The following is a 20532-nucleotide window of genomic DNA, read 5'->3' as shown; positions in this document are numbered from 1 at the left end:
ATTGTGATTTTCTGAAATGCCTTTTAAAAAAAAAGTATTAAAGGAAAGAAGTCATAAGTATTATCTCGAAGTGCAAGAAGAAACTTATCTCTAGTTAGAAGCAATTTTAACTCCAATGGAAAATTTATAGAAACAGAATTTAGTTATTATCTATAAATTAGTTTGTTGTTTTTTTTTTTAAAGAAAACATTAAAAAAATACCCTCTTCCTCTTAGAATTTTATGCTTAGGATGATAAGATAACCAATAATACTCTCTAAGTAGAGGAGACAATTAATTGCAGCATAAAATATTGCTGAAAAAAGGACAACAATAGCAAAAAACTGAAGAAATGGTTAAAGAAAAGCTACAGCGGGTCAGACATGACATGGAAAGTCTGGTGGAGAAGCAGCACATTTACCATGGTCATTATCAGACACCTGGCATCAGAATCTTTACACAATGGTTCTGACTGCTATTTCAGTTCCTGTGATGCTGGTTCTGCTCATACAGCTGTGTGCTCAACGGAGACTGGAGGTCACTCTGCTAGCACAGCTGCCTACAGGAACGGCAGCTGCCTGCCTTCGCCTCAGGCTAGGGCTCGGAAAGCCACCCGTTTTGCAGCAGAATTTTATACAACAGAAACATGTGCATGTGAATTACGGCAGTGCTGGGGCCCGAGAACGGACCTTAAAAATTATCAGTTGAGCTGACGGCTAGTAATGAAGAAATGGAAGCCTGAAAATGATATGATCTTAAATTATAAAAATATCTTAAGTAATTACAAAAAGAAGAGCATAGTTTAGTGGTTATCCTGTACATAGAGATTTGATGAACAATTTCAGCAGTCGCTCTAAAGGGGAGGCTGGCGTAGGTCAATGGAGCAAGCTACTAAGGCCCATCTGAAGCAGCTCAACCGCCAAGAGCTTCGCCCAACGCCACCGAGTCAGCCAAATCAGGTTAGAGCTGGAGATCTCGAGTGTCACCGTGACAGTCACCAGTAAACAACTCATCCAGGATAAAACGTTTTGCATCAGAATGTTACATTTGGACTGTATCTGGAATCGATTGCCCAGAAAGGATAATATGCTTATAAAGCATGTAAAAAGGAAAACTCCCCAGACTGTCTTAAAAATTCCTAAGCTCAAAGGACAATTTTGGACAAACAAAAAGTTAGGATTGGTGCCAGATGTAATTTTCAGCTGTGTCCTTTGTTTAGAAAGTTTATATCCTAATTCAGTTTTTTAAATTGGGCCCTGAGGATACAGTCCCATTTCAAGAACAATGCTTAACACTGGATGAACGCAAAAACACGTAATTCCTACTTCAAGTGATGCTAATATGAAAGATTTTATTCATGAATATGTTTCATGTTTGCCTCTACAAATTAATACAAATTCCATATTAGAATAGCCACCAGTTAGAAGATTTTCATAAAGTTTCACAAAACACTCGAGAAAGGAGCATGCGTTTTCTACTTCTCCTTTGGGAGATAAAAGTGCAGGAGGATCCTGTTTTCCTGAGACCAGGTAATAATAAAATGAATTGCTCCAGATAAAACTAAGGGAGAGGGGAGAGTAAGCAAGTAAGACACCTGGTGTTTGTTCACTGTGTGTAGAGTTCCTGTTCATTTCTACATCACAATGACCCTTTCACTAAGCCCAAAGAGAAAGGCAATGGTCTTACAGACAGCTGCTTCAGATATGCAAGTCTACAGATTTCATTTCTAAACACCTTACCTAATGCTGATATTCAGTTCTATATTCTACATGGGTTAAAAAAACAAACACACTCATTACAACTCTTTTCTCGACTTCTCCAGTAATTCCAGCTAAATGTTCTATTTGGCTTTAATGGCAACCACATGGCCACAGGCTAGAGGAAATGGGGCTAACATAGCATTGGGTTGGCCAAAAAGTATATCGTTTGGATCTTCCCTAAGATGGTATGCAATAACCCAAATGAATTTTTTGGCCAATCCAATAGAACTGCATGCTACTGCAAATATATTATTTTGTCTATATGTTTGTATACATGTGCACATACCAAATGGTCCTGTCTAACTCTCTGGAGGCAAACATTAGGACAGTCATTTGCAGATTTCTCAGAAGCTTCTATTTCATAAAAGGGATCTTAAAAAGTTGTAATACTACATTAGCACCAGAAACAAGTATTTTTCTAAAATGTTATCTGGGGTAACAAAAGAGAGTCATTATAGATGTGAACAAATCCCTCTCTTGTTTTAAAAATTCCTATAAAAATATTTATATAATTAAGCTCTTTTAATGCTCAGCCAGTAATAAGGTAGGCACAATGAGTGTTTCCAATTCTTATATTCTGCTTCTGTCCTGCTGCTTGAAAAATGTCACTAAGCATCACAGATACTGGCAACAGAAGACCTCAAAATGCCAACTGTAATTTTAAATGTTATTTTCAAAAAGATTTCTACAGCTTATGCAAAAGAAGAAATATTCCTCATCCCTTGAGTTTGTAAAAATGATGCTAAAAAGTTAATGGGATCTAAGGGGGTTACAATCAACTGTATTTTAAAGCACAACATAAAAGATTTTTTTTATAAGATCTCAACCTACAACAATCGTTGCTTTAATTTATTTTTCGGTCGTCCAATGGGTTTTGCATATCGTCGTTTTATTTGTGCAGCTTTCTCATGAAGTAGTTTTCTTCCCTTTTTCTTTGGTCTGCAGACTTGGCAAATCCACATCCCTGAATTAATATATATATGAGAAAAATATTTTAATGTTTCATTTTAGGAGCGAGATGAAATATAAACTGCAGCTGTAATAAGCTGCCCAAGGATGCCTGTATGCAGAACTTTACCCTAGAAGGTGGATCGTTCCCTTTTGTCATTCTGCTCAGGAAGCTGTCACTAAAGGTCAGTTTTCCCAGGGTCAAGGTGATGAGAGCAGAGGGCTGACCCATCTGAGAAGTCTTCCAGTAAGGTTTTGCCCAACATGTCACCAAGCCTCCCTCCACCACGTACACACACGTGAAAACCCAGTCTTGTCAGATATTATATATTTTTGGATTTAAGGGAGACATTTTTAAGTCAATCGGAACATTTTTAAGTCAACTGGAACTTCTAGGAAAAAAATACTTGTTTTATCATCTCTTTTTGGGAATTTTCTATACTAAATAAGTTATAATTCTAACATATAGTTTTTAAAATGAAAACTTAAACGTTTAAGTACTGTGGAGCTACAATAATTTGAAGTGTGGCATATGGAAGCAGGTCAATGGATAAGAACTAAAAGGCCAGAACAACGGAGAGGTTTAGCATATCATAACAGTCATATTTCAAATCAGTGGGGAAAGGATGAAATGATTCAGAAAGGGGTGCTAGAACAAATAGATGTCTATCTGGAAGGAAAATAATTACTTCCTATCTTTTATAAACACAAATTCTAGGCAGATGAATATTATGTGACAAAATTAAATGTTATAAGCACCAGGAAAAAAACATGGCTATTTTACATAATTTAAGCATGACTGACACTTGAGACTGAAGCCATAAAGAAAAGATTCATGGATTTGATTACATGAAAATATAAAGAGCTTCTGCAAGTCAGTAAGAAAAAGGTGAAAACCCCTAATAGAAAAATGATTAATGGATAAAAACAGGTGCTTTACAAGATGATATACAAACAGCCAATAACCAAACACAAAAAAATGTTCAATTTCACTAAAGAAAATAATTATCAGACATATTTTTTCTATTATCTAACTGGTAAAAATTTTAAACAGTAACACTGTATTACATTGAATCTAAGCTATTTATGACTACAAGATGCATCTGATTTCAAAGATGTTAAAATGTTTCTTAAAAATATGTGTCTTAGATTCAATGAAATATAGTAATGGTGAGTGTTGATCATCATACAGGGAAACAGGTATTCTCATACACTGCTGGCTGGCCTGAAAACTGACATGACCTTTCATGGACATAGCCTTCAATCCAGAAATTCCTCCCTGAGGAATATATCTTAAGGCAATAATTGTTGATGAAAAAATTGGAAATATTTGTAATATTCACTAGATGAGACTGGTTAAATTTTTTTTTTTTTTTAATATGGGATTGCAAAATCAGTTATGTTCAGGAACCACCCAGGTATAATATATGTGACTGAAGCAAGCTGGAATGTAAAGCAACAGGTAGCAGTGAGACTGAGGCAGAATGGAGCGCTGGCAATTTCAAATCCAAAAATCTTTAAATACAGTACCAGATCTTCTGTCACACAGTTAAGAGAAGTCTCAATAAAACACTTCTGTGGCCCACAGTCATCATGTTTATAATCTCGGCTCTATATACTACAGAGTTCTTCACACTCATTAAAAACTATCTTTGGGAGAATATTTAATGATGTGGGAATATGAGAATCTATTGTCAAGAGGGAAAAACCATAAACATGTACAGAATTTTCCATTTATTTTTAAAAGGGTGGGTGGGGCAGGGAAGGAATTTCTAATTGATTATTCTTTCCATTCCTTTTTGTCAATCGGTATTTTCTAAATTTTTCACAATGAAAATGTATAAACTTTGTAATAAGAAGGCAGAGTTATTTATAATGTTCAATATACTATCATATGAGAAAAAGAAGGCTAAACTTGGCTGACTACTCAATAAACAGAGAAGAAAATCCATATTCTATATGGATATACCCATGTAAGATGGTTCAGATCTTCATGTTCAAGATTATCAATCAACGGCCAAGAAAATGGTAATGGCTCCTCTTATAGGACTTTTTTGGGGTCATCATTATCACCATCATCAAAAACAGGTAATGTTTTACCTCTGAACACTCTACTGAACAACATGGAGAAAACTCTAAACTCTTGACCTACCTAGTCTAAATTTATTCTAATGGGGAGTGGTTTTAAGAGAAGAATGATCTTTTTAGTCCTGTGTCCGAATTACAGTATTTATTATATACATTACCCCCAAATTATAAACTTTTACACTTCTCTGCTCACAACCTGTACTAAACCCACAAGTATAAGGAAGGTGGGAGGGATGAAAAAATGCTTAAAGAACCTGTATACTCCTGAGCTGTCAAACATTAGAACTAGGCTAATGTGTACCTAATAAAGCACATTTTTTAATAGGTTTAAAGGTTCACCTTTTGGCATTCTGGAAAGTGGGGGATCACAGCACTCCATATGGAATCCTCTATCACAGGAGTCACAGAAAAGCATATTATCCTGTAATGTAGCATATTAGAGACTAATTGAGACTGAAATCAACTGTAAAAGGCCACAAATTCTTTTGTTATCTGGTTAACAATAATAAAATATGATAAAGCGGCACCACGATCCCTATTGAAATTTGGTATCACACGTTCCTAAACACTTAAAAAAAGAAAATAGCAGCAATCTACAAAAATGAAAAGCCTTAACACTGAAAGCTAACAATTTACCTGGAGGTGGATACTGAGAGCCGTACTTACTGCATTTTTGCCTTGGATTCTGCATGCGCTGCACGTCTTGCATTCGATGCACTGCCACCGTAAGGCCTTGACATTTGTTGTTAATTCAGGACAAAATTTCAAACAGGATGGGTGTCCTATAAGAATAAAAAAAATAAACTGCTTTATGGGAATGGTGCCTTCAATTTTTTAAACTCACTAGTATTTAATAGATAGTGATGATGTCAGCCAAAGAACCCTAGGAACTTGAAACTATGAAAAAAATAAAAGATTCCAAATTATATTTTCCCTTCTGCCCTTCCCCCTAGCACCAATATGTGACAGAGTGACTGTACAAATGTTTTCCCTAAGAGAAACCTGGAAAATTCTACACCAATTCTAATCACAAGTCTTGGAGAACTTGAAGATGATGTATGCTCAGATCATGTTCTCATACCTGTGCCTTCTGTTAAATCTCTTGCCCTTGCCCTCTTCATCAACCACCATCTACCCCAAAGCTTTCTGGCCTGCTGGCCTGTGAGGAGAGTGCTGAAGTTCAAATGATTCCTACTTTCTGTGTGTAATGAAATCATAAAACATAAAACAACAGTTAACTAAATAAAAATCTGATGCTGCTTAACATAATACAATGAACAAATGCAAAAAAAGAAAAAAACTCAGGAGTATACAAAGACTATCCCATTGCTGGGGTATACAAAGAAGACACTATTGCCATCTTGCCCCGGGTTCCTGAATTTAAAATCTGTAAGTGGGAGCTGTTGTTTAAGTCGCTAAGTCACGTCTGACTCTTTGCGACCCCACTGACTGTAGCTCACCAGTCTCCTCTGTCCATGGGATTTTCCAGGCAAGAATACTGGAGTGGGTTGCCATTTCCTTCTCCAGGGGATCTTTGCAACCCAGGGATCGAACCTGGGTATCCTGCTTGGCAGGCAGATTCTTTACCACTGAGTCATCTGGGAAGCTCTGTAAGCAGGAATAGAAACAGTGAATTTGGGAGTTAAGAAGTTGCAAAGTCCAGGCTACACAAAACACGCCAAGAAGCATACCCTTAGCAAGCATCCCACATTTTTCTGAGAGTTCAGCTTTTCCACCCTGTTTTGGACACACTTTTCATCTAGCAGCTCTCACCTCACACAGGAAAACTGGAGACCCCAAGGGATAGCACCACTTAAGAAAGTCAGCCAGGCTACACTGAGTAATAGATTTCTCTGAAAGGTTTGGGGAGTGTGAGTCCAGACTCTGGAAGTTTAAAATCTGATGGTCTTTTATCACATAAACCTGAGACCTCCAAATTTGATTTTAGTTTTCTAAATCTGGTCTTAAAATAGTATGGATGTTAGTAAGTCCCATGTGAAAGAACTTGTAACCAAGCTGCAAAAGAAACCTGAGGGGTAATAAAAAAAAAAAAAGCAGATTCTGCAATTTCAAAACTGTTTTATAATTTCCTGACTTTGGCAGGCTCATTGTTTAAATATGTATTTTGGGTTGCTGCCAAAAAGGTCCTCCTTCCTAAAGCTTAACAGGTGCTTCATAAAATTCTACCCACCAGGAGATTTGGCTTTTTGAAGTAAAAACATTCAAAAGCAATCATCAATACTGTTAATAAAAGCACACTCTTCCTGAGCGGAAAAAAAAAAACAAAAAAAACAAAAAAAACCCAAAAACCTAAACATCTGTATTTAAGATGTTGAGCAAATAAAATGTTGTCATAGGATTATGACCTCAGGCAGTAGACACCCAGCAGATGCATTTAACCTATGACACTTTTCTTTTACAAGGGCTTCTCTCATTCAAATGAATGTGGGGGGGAGGGCGTTTATGTATATATACATGGTATCAATCACCTCTTTCTGCTCAGGAACAGCAAACAAAGACAGCTCGCTTTTTGACTTTAAGAAGTATACTCTGAAGAGGGAGGGGAAGGTCTTACTTTGATCAGGGTTTTCCCGCCCCTACTTATATAGTGAGGGGGGTAAAAACTCAAGTTTTAAAGAACAGCAATTTAAATTCCACCCTTAAAATGGGTCCCATCAGCTTAAAAGTATACCATTTACTTCTCTTTTTTCTCCCTTTTTATTACTTCCTGTAAGTCATACATCACTAGCACATATGACCTCAATTTCATGCACTAAATTTTTCTCTACATTAAAATCTGCTTTTGTACTTTGTAGCTTAATATCCAGCAACTAAGGTAATTCACATCATATTATAGCTTACTATTTTTTTTTCTCACAGATATCCTATAAAAATAATTTTTAATAATTAATTATACTTTTGAAAGTTAATGGATTTCAGCCACTTTCAATCAAGAGCAAGGAATATTCTTCTTCTTATTGCTTCCTCTCACTTTAAGTAATATTATATTGCAACTACTACCATTTAAGCTACCCTATCAATCTAAAATCTTCCGTCTATTTTTCCTTTAGGCAGCAATCTTACCTTTATTTAGCTCAAGAGAACTGGCCATAGATCCCTTCCAGCTCTAAATGTCTATGATTCTGTAAAGGATGCTGAGGGACGAAGAAATATTTCCATTTTATTTTCTCACTGCCAACTTTACACAAAAGACTGTAACTGAGTCTTGATATACTAGTACACAATCTATAGTAATTAGAAAAAGGACAACAATGCTATTGATAATTCAATTCCTTACCTCCTATTTTAGCCATTCTGTAAACTCAACAATCCCCTCTAAAATTTGGGTTCTCTCTGCTGACACAATTCAGGGTGGTTTACACACACACACACACACACACACACACACACACTCATTCTTATACCAGCAGATTTTAAGCACTGATAACTTCCAACAGTTTTATCCAGCAAAACCAAAAGAGTACTGTTTAAAATTAAACAAGTACCAATGAGACCACAAGTCAGTAGAAGTGATTTTTGAGTCAAGTATTATGGGAGTAAAAAACCATGGGCTCTGTAGTAGACTGAACAATGCCCTCCCTAAAACGTACAAATATATTATCCGACATGGCAAAAGGGGCTTTGCAGATGTGACCAAGGGTACAGGCCTTGAGATGGGAGATCATGCTGAATTATCTGTGTAATTATTCCAATCTAATCACAAGTACTTAAAAGCAGAGAATCCTCCAGCTTGGTTAGTAACATGAGACAAAAGGAGGAGGAGAGGTTCAACACAGGAGAAGGACTGCACCCAGTGGGGAGTGGGAGGCACACAAGCCAAGGAGTACAGGCGCCCACTAGAAGCAGGGAATCCGGTTATGTGACAGCAAGAAATGGGGACACTGGTCCTGCACATGCAAGGAACTGAATTCTGTTCACAGTTGTGTGGTAATTTGTTACAGCAGCAATGGAAAAACTATGAAAGACTCAAGACACCAGGTCCCTCAGATCAGTTATCTGACCAACTACTGTCCCCTGAAGACACGATGAGGGAAAGGACAGACATTTCAGATCACATGGTCCAGCAGGTGGTTGTTTTGGGAGGAGGGAGCAGTGTAAGGTTCACAAGCTGTTTTGGATATTATCTCTGAGGAGCCCATGAAGTGTCAAGGAGAGGAGTCCTGGAGGTAAGCTGGCTTGGAGATGTGGGCAAGTCTAGCAAGAGATTAGAAGAAGGCCTTCTTAAAAAGACACCAAAAGGATGAGTGAGATCAGAGGGGAGCAGAGGCGGGCAGGGTGGGAGAGAGCAGCATGTGCAGAGTGACAGGAGAACACGGGGACGAACATGGGGACATTTAAGAAGAGGAAAGAAGTTTGATATAACCTCTATATAACCTCATATAGTTATAGGTTATATGACAGGGATGGGGATGTGCAAAGGGGTCAACAGGAGCCCAATCCAGAAGAGTGTTTTGGGCTTGGATTTTTCCTAAGGTTAACTGGTGGACACTAAAAATTCTGTAATTAGATTTATGGTTTTAAAAAGTAATTTATGCTGAAGTATGCAAAATGGATGAGGAGAAAGAATATGAAGAGGAAAGCTAGCTTATTATCATAGCAGCTCTGAGCGGGTCTGGTGAAGGCTGTGGATATACTGAGGATGTAGAATAAATACTGGGACGTACAATCAATGCATTTTTGGTAATTTCTTGCTGTGAGAGAATAGGACAGAGGAGGGCTTCTAGAACTGAACGAGTAGCTGGTGGTGTGTCATTTGCTGAAATGGGAAATCCCCGAGGAGAAGAGGATGTCGTTTGTTTGCTAAGATTTCTGTCTTTGCTAGAGTGGTGGTGGTTGTTTTGGGAGGAGGGAGCAGTGTAAGGTTCATAAGCTGTTTTGGATATTATTTCTGAGGAGCCCATGAAGTGTCAAGGAGAGGAGTCCTGGAGGTGCTTATATCTAAGGGTCTGGAACCCAGGAGAAGCCATGAACCACAGTGAGGAAACACAGGGCCAAGGACGAAAAGCCTGAAGAAACTCAGAGGTGATGAAGACAGGCCAAGGAGCTCACAAAAGATCTGGAAGAACTGAACTGAGAGAGAGAAAACACAGAGAATATGAAATCACAGAAGTCAAAAGATGAGAACATTTCACGGAAAAAGATTCTCAACAACTCAAATATGACTGAGAGGAGTATTTGGTGTAGATTGAAAGACGTCCACTAGACTTTTTTTTTTTTTTTTTTTGCCACGCCACTGGACAGCGTGCAGGATGTCTTAGTTCCTCCAAAAGAGATTAACTTGTGCCTCCTGCAGTGGAAACTCAGAGACTTAACCACTTGTCTGCCAGGGAAATCCCAAGAGTTTTACATAAACTTAGAAGGCACCTTTCCAGTTTGCTACATGGAGGTCACTGTTAATCATATCAGCAGAATTTTAGTGAAATAACAGGTCAGAAGCAAGGCTTCTGCTTCCTGTTACTCTGCTTAGACTGCCAATCCAGCTCTGGGCTTGTGGAGAGGGGGGCTTCCTCCTCCGTCCCTGTCTACTCCTCTTTAGAGTCCATCTCGAGGTTTCTTCCTAGTTAAGGGGCTTCTTCCAAACCCAGTTTTCAATCTGTATATAGTCGGTGTGAAACTGGACAACTAACCAACCAATCCCTGGGGTGTTTTCTCACAGTTAACCTCAAGAAGCTAGTGACTACATATATATATGTATATTGCACCAACCAGCTCCCTGGGAGCAGAAGGCAGGCAAGTTTTATTCAGGGTTAACACTAATAAAACAAACCCAGGAGACTTCAGGGCTCCTGCGGACAGACTGGTACATGACTCCATGTCTCCGGCTCCCTTCACTGTACAAAGGTGATCTTCCTGCTCTCCAGCTGCATCTCAGCAGCCATGCTGTCTCCAGTGTCAATGAGCTTCCACTTAGAATGATGCTGTAATTTTGAACTGTGCACTTATCTTAGATTTGCTAATTTGAAAACACACATGCACAGAACTCATCTGTAAGTAAGATTTAACCACCCAGCAATCTGAGCAGCAGACACAAAATTTCATTTGGTATAATATCTAATACTTATGTGAAGCTAATTAAAGATAATTTGGTCTTAATGAGGCAAAGAGAATATAACAGTGTTAATTTCAAAGTAGGCTGATCCATGAAAGTCAAGTAAAATCACTTCCCAGTCCCAGCATTTCCATAGACCTGAAGACTATGTGATGAGTCCCACATTCCTATTAGTGCTTCGAACAGCTCTTCGGTGTTTTTGTGTGATGATTTATAGATACTGATGATCTTCATAGCATTATCTCACTGGATCCTCACAACAGCCCTGTGGATGCAGGATACAGACATCCCCCTCCAAACCTCACAGATGTGTACAGCTACGTACGGTCCCATAGCCAGCAAGTAAAGAGGACTGCAGCGCTGCATCTGGAGCTCCTGGTACTATTTACTTCCCTTCACAGTTTTGCTACCTGCAAACTTGAATAATTTTTTTTCAAAAGTTTTAGCATAAAAAACACAGTTAAAGAAAATACTGCCCATTTGCAGCACTGAGCCATCTTAAAAAAACAGAAATTTCTAATTGGCTTTACTTTATGATGTAAGCAGAAGGAAACACTTATTACCCAGGTCTATGAAGTCTAAGCAGTCTAAATGTGACATCATATAAATGATACTTCAGATAGAAAGAGGTGACTAAAAACCAACAGGCACATGTGGGAAACACATTTAAAAGCAATCCTTATGGGCTGTTATCTATATTTCCTTTTTTTATTTTGTTTTACAAGGCTATGGTTTTTGTTTTTTGTTTTTTGTTTTTTTTTCACAGAAACATCTTACATTAGGGATTCCTTTGATCATTATAAGCAGTCTCAATCCAATCCCAGAACCAATGGACTCTAGAGTATGAGATAGTGGTCATTTCTGTAAGGCCAACCAGGGCTACCAGCCACTCTCTAATTCCCACTTCTGAAACTGAACTGGACCATGACACCAGGGCTCCCACCATTACTGGGGGACACTGCTGAGCCAGGCCAAGCTATTTGATTCTTTTTTCCCTATAATCACCGACATGTCACAACAGAGCACTGTAACTACAAAATCTCCCCAAGCTTTCTAAGAAGAACCATATTTTTCTTTTAGTCCTTCTATTTAAAGACTGCTGCTGCTGCTTCTGCTAAGTCGTTTCAGTCGTGTCCGACTCTGTGTGACCCCACAGATGGCAGCCCACCAGGCTCCCCCGTCCCTGGGATTCTCCAGGCAAGAACACTGGAGTGGGTTGCCATTTCCTTCTCCAATGCATGAAAGTGAAAAGTGAAAATGAAGTCGCTCAGTCGGACTAGCCAATAACAAAGTCCACTCATCTGATCTACCAGATGAAGTAAATGCTTATAGTGCATCTCCCCAGGTTAGGAACATTTTTTTTTTTTTTTAAACTAAAGTAGGTAAATCCAGACTGGCACAGTACACTCAAGGGAAGATTCAGTTCAGTTCAGTTCAGTCTCTCAGTCGTGTCCGAGTCTTTGCGACCCCACAGACTGCAGAACACAAGGCCTCCCTGTCCATCACCAACTCCTGGAGCTTACTCAAACTCATGTCCAAGGAGTTGGTGATGCCATCCAACCATCTCATCCTCTGTCATCCCCTTCTCCTCCCGCCTTCAATCTTTCCCAGCATCAGGGTCTTTTCTTTCTTTTTTTTTTTTAAGTTTTTATTTTGTTTTGGGATATACCCAATTTACAGCATTGTGCCAGTTTAGGCAAATAGCAGGGGGACTCAGCCATACACACACGTCTCCATTCACGCTTAGACTCCCCTCCCATCAGGCTGCCGCCTAACACTGAGCAGAGTTCTCTCCGCTGTGCAGTACTTTCTTGTTGCTGCTGAGTCGCTTCAGTAGTGTCCGACTGTGTGACCCCATAGACGGCAGCCCACTAGGCTTCCCCGTCCCTGGGATTCTCCAGGTAAGAATGCTAGAGTGGGTTGCCATTGCCTTCTCCAGGGTCTTTTCAAATGAGTCAGTTCTTTGCATCAGGGGGGCCAAAGTATTGGAGTTTCAGCTTCAACATCAGTCTTTCCAATGAATATTCAGGATTGATTTCCTTTAGGATGGACTGGTTGGATCTCCCTGCTGTCCAAGGGACTCTCAAGAGTCTTCTCCAACATCACAGTTCAAAAGTATCAATTCTTCAGCGCTCAGCTTTCTTTACAGTCCAACTCTCACATCCATACATGACTACTGGAAAAACCATAGCTTTGACTAGATGGACCTTTGCTGGAAAAGTGATGTCTCTGCTTTTTAATATGCTGTCTAGGTTGGTCATAAGTTTTCTTCCAAGGAGCAAGTGTCTTTTAATTTCATGGCTGCAGTCACCATCTGCAGTTATTTTGGAGACCAAGAAAATAAACTCTGTCACTGTTTCCATTGTTTCCCCATCTATTTGCCATGAAGTGATGGGCCCAGAAGCCATGATTTTAGTTTTCTGAATGTTGAACTTTAAGCCAACTTTTTCACTGTCCTCTTTCACTTTCATCAAGAGACTCTTTAATTCCTCTTTGCTTCCTACCATAAGGGTGGTATCATCTGCATATCTGAGGTTACTGATATTTCTCCTGGCAATCTTGATTCCAGCTTGTGCTTCTTCCAGCCCAGAGTTTTTCATGATGCACTCTGCATATAAGTTAAATAAGCAGGGTGACAATATACAGCCTTGATGTACTCCTTTCCCAATTTGGAACCAGTATGTTGTTCCACATCTAGTTCTAACTGTTGCTTCTTGACCTGCATACAGATTTCTCAGAAGGCAGGTCAGGTGGTCTGGTATTCCCATCTCCTGAAGAATTTTCCAGTTTGTTGTGATCCACACAGTCAAAAGCTTTGGTATAGTCAATAAAGCAGAAGTAGATGTTTTTCTGGAACTCTCTTGCTTTTTCGATGATCCAACGGATGTTGGCAATTTGATCTCTGGTTCCTCTGCCTTTTCTAAATCCAGCTTGAACACCTGGAAGTTCACGGTTCACGTACCGTTGAGGCCTGGCTTGGAGAATTTTGAGCATTACAAGGGAAGATTAAGTGAACCTTAATACTAGAGCCAGATCACATAGGGGAGTCCAGAGAAGCACGCTGAACCATACATCCTCTATCCTAAACAAAGGGACCTGACGACCCCAGGTCTTGAATTTCTACCATGGCCCACACCTCAACTCCAAAGCCTCTAGCTCATGCTGTGTGAAGCGGGGCGGGGGGGGAGGGGGGCGGGCTCACAAAATGACTCTGGATATAAGTCTTTTAGACAGCATCCTCAATCCATTCTTCCCCATGTGTTAAAAGAGAAAACGAGATCATTTTTGAAAAAAGAAAACCCAACACTACACCTATATACTCTGGAAAAGTGAGAAACTTAAGGAGTAAAAATATTTCAGTCACCTCTAACTATAAAGGAACTCAAACCTCTCTTTTGGCAGGCTTCAATCTGGGAAAGATGAAGGGAGATTGGTTACATCAGAAAATCTAAGATCTACCTGTTTAGAATTACGCCTTTATACCCTGTGAAAGAAGCCTTGATGTTATGATCTGGAAGATAATGATCTCTTATCAACTTAAGTAAGTGTATCACTAGAGGTAAGGAAATATATGAAGGGAACTTTTCTTTCCAGATTTAAGTATGACTTTAATCTGTCTAGGTGCCCAGACAAATACACTCAAGAAATAAAACAGTTAAGAGTGTTTTTAAAGTGCCACCTTAAAAATCACAAAGGGTAAACCTTAGACAAGAGAACACTACTAAATTGATCAGGCAGTTACACAAAACAATAATTCATTCAGAATGAGCCTCGTGAGAAAACCCAAAAGATAACTACAGAGTCAGAACTGATGAGTGAGGCACTAGCTCACCAGGATAAAACAAGGAGAGTGAAGGATTGAGATTTATTAATCCGAACATACAGATAATGTTTCCATGCCCTTTTGCCACCAGCTACGATATCATGGCAGGTGAAAGAGTTTTAATGAATCTGTAAAGCCCATCAAAAAGACTGTCAGAAAGCATTTCTCAAGCAGAGTTTGAAATGTCTTATTTCTCCTAGTCAAGTCCTGAGAGCTGCAGAACCATTTAGGATCTATCAAGTTAAACCTTCATAGGAGGAAGAAGAATCATTACACAGCAGTGTCATTCTTCAGTGTGAAACATTTCCTCCATCCAACCATCACGCAGCTGTCATAAACAATAAGATCTTAAATTTCCTGCAGCAATCAAGGAAAACAATTTGATCCGCCAAAAATAAAAAAAGACCAACAACTGCTGATATGTAGAGTACACTTACCAGAGTGCAGACCATGTGTTAGGCTATTTACTTGTGTTCTCTTCTTTAGCTTCCACACAACCCAAGATATAAGATGCTACCATTATCTCTATGTTTCCAATAAGGGAACTGAGGCTGAGGATGGTTAACTCATTCGAAGTAAAGGGGCTATGGCCGGCTTTCTAGTTTGGTCTTAACCACTATACTATATTATTGACTTGCTAAACGAGAGAATGCTATTGTGTTTTGCAGATTTGTTGATGTTTTCAAAGAATTAACTATAACTAGAGCAATACTTGGGTGTTAATTTTAAAATAGTATTTTTTCGGGGAAAAGTTTCAGTAGGCTAGGAGAAGAAAATTTAAAGATTAATACAGAGGTTGATTTTTAAAAGCTCAGTAACTGCCACTCTGTTGAGTTGTGTATGTGTGTGTATACACACATACATATAACCATATATATCTCTAGGCAACTTAAGAAGGAAGGCTGGCTGGTAAGACACATTCTTTTTAATTATCTTTCTTGCCAAGCCTTGCAGCACGTGGGATCTTGAGTCTGAACCTGCACCTGCCTCCGCAGTGAAGTGCAGTCTTAACCACTGCACCATCAAGTAAGTTCCAAGACAAATTCTTTTAGTATAAGCATAATGTGACTTAATTTCCATTACAAAAGTGGAAATGTGCGCTTAAAGTCCTATGCTGAGAAAAAGAGGTGACAGCAATCTTGAAAGCTTTTTGGATATTGCAATGTACCAGTGACCCAGTCCTCTCCAGTATTCTTGCCTGGAGAGTTCCATGGACAGAGTAGCCTGGCGGGCAGGGTTGCAAAGAGTCCAATACAACTGAGCAACTAACAATATCCCTAACCAGTAGCTCCTTGATTTCAGTATCACTTTCTGAGTAGACCACTCTTTTCCTAGCTTACTCTGGGCAATCTGAGTTTCTTTTATGCCTGATGATTTCTGGATTGTTATCCGTGCAGTTGCCAGAATCCTGTGCATCCCCTTCTGTCTGTCACACAGAGCTGGGCTGTAATATTATATTTCACCAGTAGGTGTCAGGACCTGAAACACTATATGCTGCTGCTGCTAAGTCGCTTCAGTCGTGGTCCGGCTCTGTGCGACCCCATAGACGGCAGCCCACCAGGCTCCCCCGTCCCTGGGATTCTTCAGGCAAGAACACTGGAGTGGGCTGCCATTTCCTTTTCCAACGCATGAAAGTGAAAAGTGAAAGTGAAGTTGCTCAGTTGTGTCCGACCCTCAGCAACCCCGTGGACTGCAGCCTTCCAGGCTCCTCCGTCCATGGGATTTTCCAGGCAAGAGTACTGGAGTGGGGTGCCATTGCCTTCTCCGAAACACTATATATTCCTACTCAAATGTATTAAATTGAGACTTCAGCTTATAAAAACAAGTGATTCTAGCTGCAGTCAACTTGAAAATTTAGAATTTTCTACCCTGAATTTACCTTCAAGGTAGAATATTCCACGTTGAATTACCAATGCTGGCACAAAATCTAAGGTTAATTTAAAATATGAATACATAATATTTTATAAACATATATAACACTGTTTATATCAGTGAGAATATACTCACTTCCCCCCAACCTGTATTTACTTTTAAAATTTAAAGCTTACACTATTATCAAATAATTGCTTTAAATAACAAGTATTTTTGGATAGAGAAATTGCACGTAGCTATAATAGGGAGTCACTTTACACACATACAAAAAATAACAACTTACCACTACTGCCACAATCTGCACAAGAGAGAAGTTCTTCTGGTTTCTTTTCACGATTTGATTCCTTTGTCCCCAGACAGAAGCTACATATTGGAATGGGATCGGCACGGGGCTATGAAAAAATTAAAATGAAAAAACACTCTTAGCTTTCCACTTCAAAATTAAAAACAAAGTATTAAAATCAAAAGCGTCTTACATATTTCTTTACCAAAGAAAGAACAGGGTATTCATATCAATATTTTCTGATAATTAAAAAACCCCTCAAATTATTTGATAGTGAAGTACTGCCTGAATAATACATTTAAGTGTAATGCATAAGACTCAGAAATAATTTTTATTAAGCCAATGAAATTTAAAACCTTTATATATATTATGTATTACCTTCCTGAAATGAACATTAAGAATTCATTTGAAGTCTCAAATCGTTTCCATAATCTATATGCCTACAATAACTTGATTCATCTATTCAGTATTACAGTCTATGAATATCATCTAGTCAGACCAGATTGCTTAAATTTCATCAAATGTTTTAGTACAGGTTACTATTATCCATCAATTAAACATATGACATAAAATACTGGCATCTTAAAAGGTGACATAATAACAGCCTTAGAACTAAAGAAGGGGTTTTCCACGGTGATTCAGTGATTAGGACTCTGCATTTCCACTGCAGGGGGCATGGGTTGGATCCCTGGTCTGGGAACTAATATTTTGCATGCTCCGTGGCATGGCCAAAAAAATGTTAAGAACTTTAAAATTCTGTAGGATTGTTTAAGATGATCAAAAGACCATTAACAAGTCTTTTCTGACACCAACGTCTTCAAAAGTAAACCACACCATGCTACACAAAATGGATAAAGTCTCAATCTCTGACATTCCCCTTCAATAAAAGAAACAAAACATTTGTCTAATCCCTAGCACCCCTTTAACTCTCACAAAGGAAACTGCTTTTAACAATGTATAAATCTGCATACATTTTAGTGCCTTCATTGTTATTTATGACTACCAGCAACACTAGTATTCCCATCCATACGAAGAGCTGACTGTGCCTACAGGTCTGGTCACATTATTTTGCACAGCCAAACGGTATGAGAACTAAAATTTTACTGCATATTCCAAGCGTCACACGTTGTCTGCTAGCCATCAGAATGTAACTCTAACGCATTCATATTTGAATCTCGTGAATCAAAAATTTAAGGCAAGAAAGCTTAGTATAATCACAAATTTTTTTTTTAATGTAAATTAAAAACAAGATTTTGCTAGGCCTAACTTTCCAAATTTACATCAGTGTAGAATAAACCTCATTTGTTCAGCCACTCTATTCCAAAAGCCTGATGCACATAGGCACTCAAAATGTTTTTTGCTAACTATATAAAAATATATGTGAATAAATGAAAGAAATATATGCTAGTTTAAAAAACCTTATTCTAAAATAATATTTCAAATAGTAACAGTGATTCCAACAAACATCCTGGTTCAATGTGGCATGTCATCAAAAACCAGAAATCATCTCATGACCAAGCATTTGCAAACTGTTCAATATGACTGTTAATTTCATCTTACAATATAAACTTTCATTATCTTGCCCTTATATTCAGTTTAATTTGTTCTTTTAATATGCACAGGCTTTACTTTCTGAGGTATCTATGCAAATATATTTTTGTAGCCCCAGTTAAAAAGCAGAGAATAAAACTCTGTTCTAGAAAAACCAAAAAAGACAAGCTACAACAAATTGGTCACTGACTCCTGCCACCATTTTTTAAATGCCAGATAATCAGCACTGCATAATTATGGATCCATAGTTATTACTTGCAAATGCTCAACTGCAGTACCTTGGGAACACTTTTGTTCCTTTAAATAGCAATTAAAAGAACAATCTGGTTTTCAAGTGACAACATTCCCCTGATAGATTCCAGCTAAAACCCAGTCCTTGTACTAATGGGATTCCTACTTTCATTTGATATAACAATGCTCGAGCCATTGCTGCCATCCTTGCAGTGATAAATAATTTACAAAATGTCACATATCATTCATGCAATGAAACAAATCCAAATCTGCAATCCTATTTTTCTTTTCCAGATGAATTTTTCAGTGTAAGAAGACATGGCCATCAGCCAGCATTCATGTTCATTTTTCGTCTTTAACTAAAGGTAACACAAAGGACAAAGGTTGCTAGTAGTTCATGGCCAGAAAGACCGATGGTTCACACACTGCTCAATAATAGAAAGCACAGATGATATCACTTCACGCCACATTCAAGCAAGCCCCACCATGCTGATGTATGCTCACAACCATTCATTTTAGGGATAACTATCTCACAATACTCTATAAAACCACTGCATTATACAGAAATGTCTGCTCTGCTGAATTATTGATAATTCAAAGCACTTTTTGCTAACCTCAGTATAGCCGAGTCTAATTAACTTTAAAAAATTGTCACTTGTATGAAATGAAACTTTTACAGTAAGGCATGTAAATTGGGTCATGGGATTATTATGATTCACTATTCTCAATCCGACTACATAAAAACTGTTTCAAAAAATAATCCCTGGTAATAGATTAAAATGGACTGCAATCAGAAACAGGTCTGAATAAATGGCAGCTCAATTCCACTACAGACAAATCATGTTTAAGAGGTCTGAAAATGGAACCAAACATCTTCCAGTTCTGAATTCCTTTCTTTGAAATTTCAAAAAGGCATCTTACCTGTTGATCATATTTTCTTATCAACATGCATGAAAATTTCAATCTCATCAGGAGAGCAAACACTCATGCAGAGGTATAAACTCTGCAAGCTGCTGGGGACCATTTCTTCCTCACTTCCCACGTGATGGTCCTGGGGCAGCTGCTAGGCCAGAGGCCACTCATACACTAGCTCATTTAATCACTTTAACAATCCTGCCAGGAATGTATATTATTATGCCCATCATAGGAAAGAACTTGAGGCTCTAAGGAGTGAGGTAACTCTCCTAAAGTCACACAGGTTCAAGTGTGGAGCTGGGATTCAGACACAAATCTGCCTTCAGTAAAGCCCATTCTCTCCCCTTTATTACCTCCCCTCCTTGTCTCTCCTCTCTCAAGAAAAACAAATGTTTAAAAATTATTTTTTCCATTGACAGTAATAATTTTCATGTGCTCATAATCTCTGCCATCCAATTTCTCCCATGACCAAATAGCATGCTTTTAAAATTATTTAAAAAGCAACGTTTAATATGCTACAGATTATTTATTATGGGGAAACAGAAAAACTGGGAAAATGGTACATTTACAATGGAAAAATATGGTAGACACCCCCTTAATCAAGCAATCAAACCTAGCAGCCATTATGGGACAAGCCGACATCCGCTGCCTTCCAGGCGTGGCGCTGAAGGCCTCGGCACTGCCCGTGCAGCATTCTTGCCGGGAACATTCACTCTGACTCATCATAAGGAGATAATCAGGCAAATCCAAAGTCAGGGACATGATGTAAAACAACTAGCCTGGGACACTTCAAAAAATGCCAATGTCAGGTAAGACCCCAAAAAAGGGCAGAACCAATTTAGGCAACTAAAGTGTCAGGAAAATGGAATATATAATTTGTGATCTTCACTTGGTTTTCAAATTTTTCAAAAATAGCCATGACCATAAAGAACATTATTTGGATAAGTAGGGTAATATGCACTAAATAGACAATACACAAACCAGACTCTGCTTGATTATACAGGAGCTGTTCT

General features: G+C 38.6%; 1 protein-coding gene across 13 annotated transcripts in view; it reads right to left on the bottom strand.

The window, feature by feature from the left end:
* Positions 1 to 20532, bottom strand: part of KAT6B (lysine acetyltransferase 6B) — a 182732-nt gene that overhangs the window by 49515 nt on the left and 112685 nt on the right. For all 13 annotated transcript variants that reach the window (XM_055536455.1, XM_055536452.1, XM_055536435.1 and 10 more), the window contains 4 exons: positions 16823 to 16931; positions 5441 to 5556; positions 5114 to 5195; positions 2570 to 2702 (listed from right to left, as the gene is read on the bottom strand). In XM_055536455.1, the coding sequence (XP_055392430.1) occupies positions 2570 to 2702; positions 5114 to 5195; positions 5441 to 5556; positions 16823 to 16931 (440 nt within the window). The remainder of the gene's footprint in view (positions 1 to 2569; positions 2703 to 5113; positions 5196 to 5440; positions 5557 to 16822; positions 16932 to 20532) is intronic.

Source organism: Bubalus kerabau, chromosome 1, assembly GCF_029407905.1.
Source record: "Bubalus kerabau isolate K-KA32 ecotype Philippines breed swamp buffalo chromosome 1, PCC_UOA_SB_1v2, whole genome shotgun sequence".
Lineage (NCBI taxonomy): Eukaryota > Metazoa > Chordata > Mammalia > Artiodactyla > Bovidae > Bubalus > Bubalus kerabau.
Note: the sequence above shows the minus strand (reverse complement) of the source record. Positions and strands in the feature narration are given on the sequence as shown.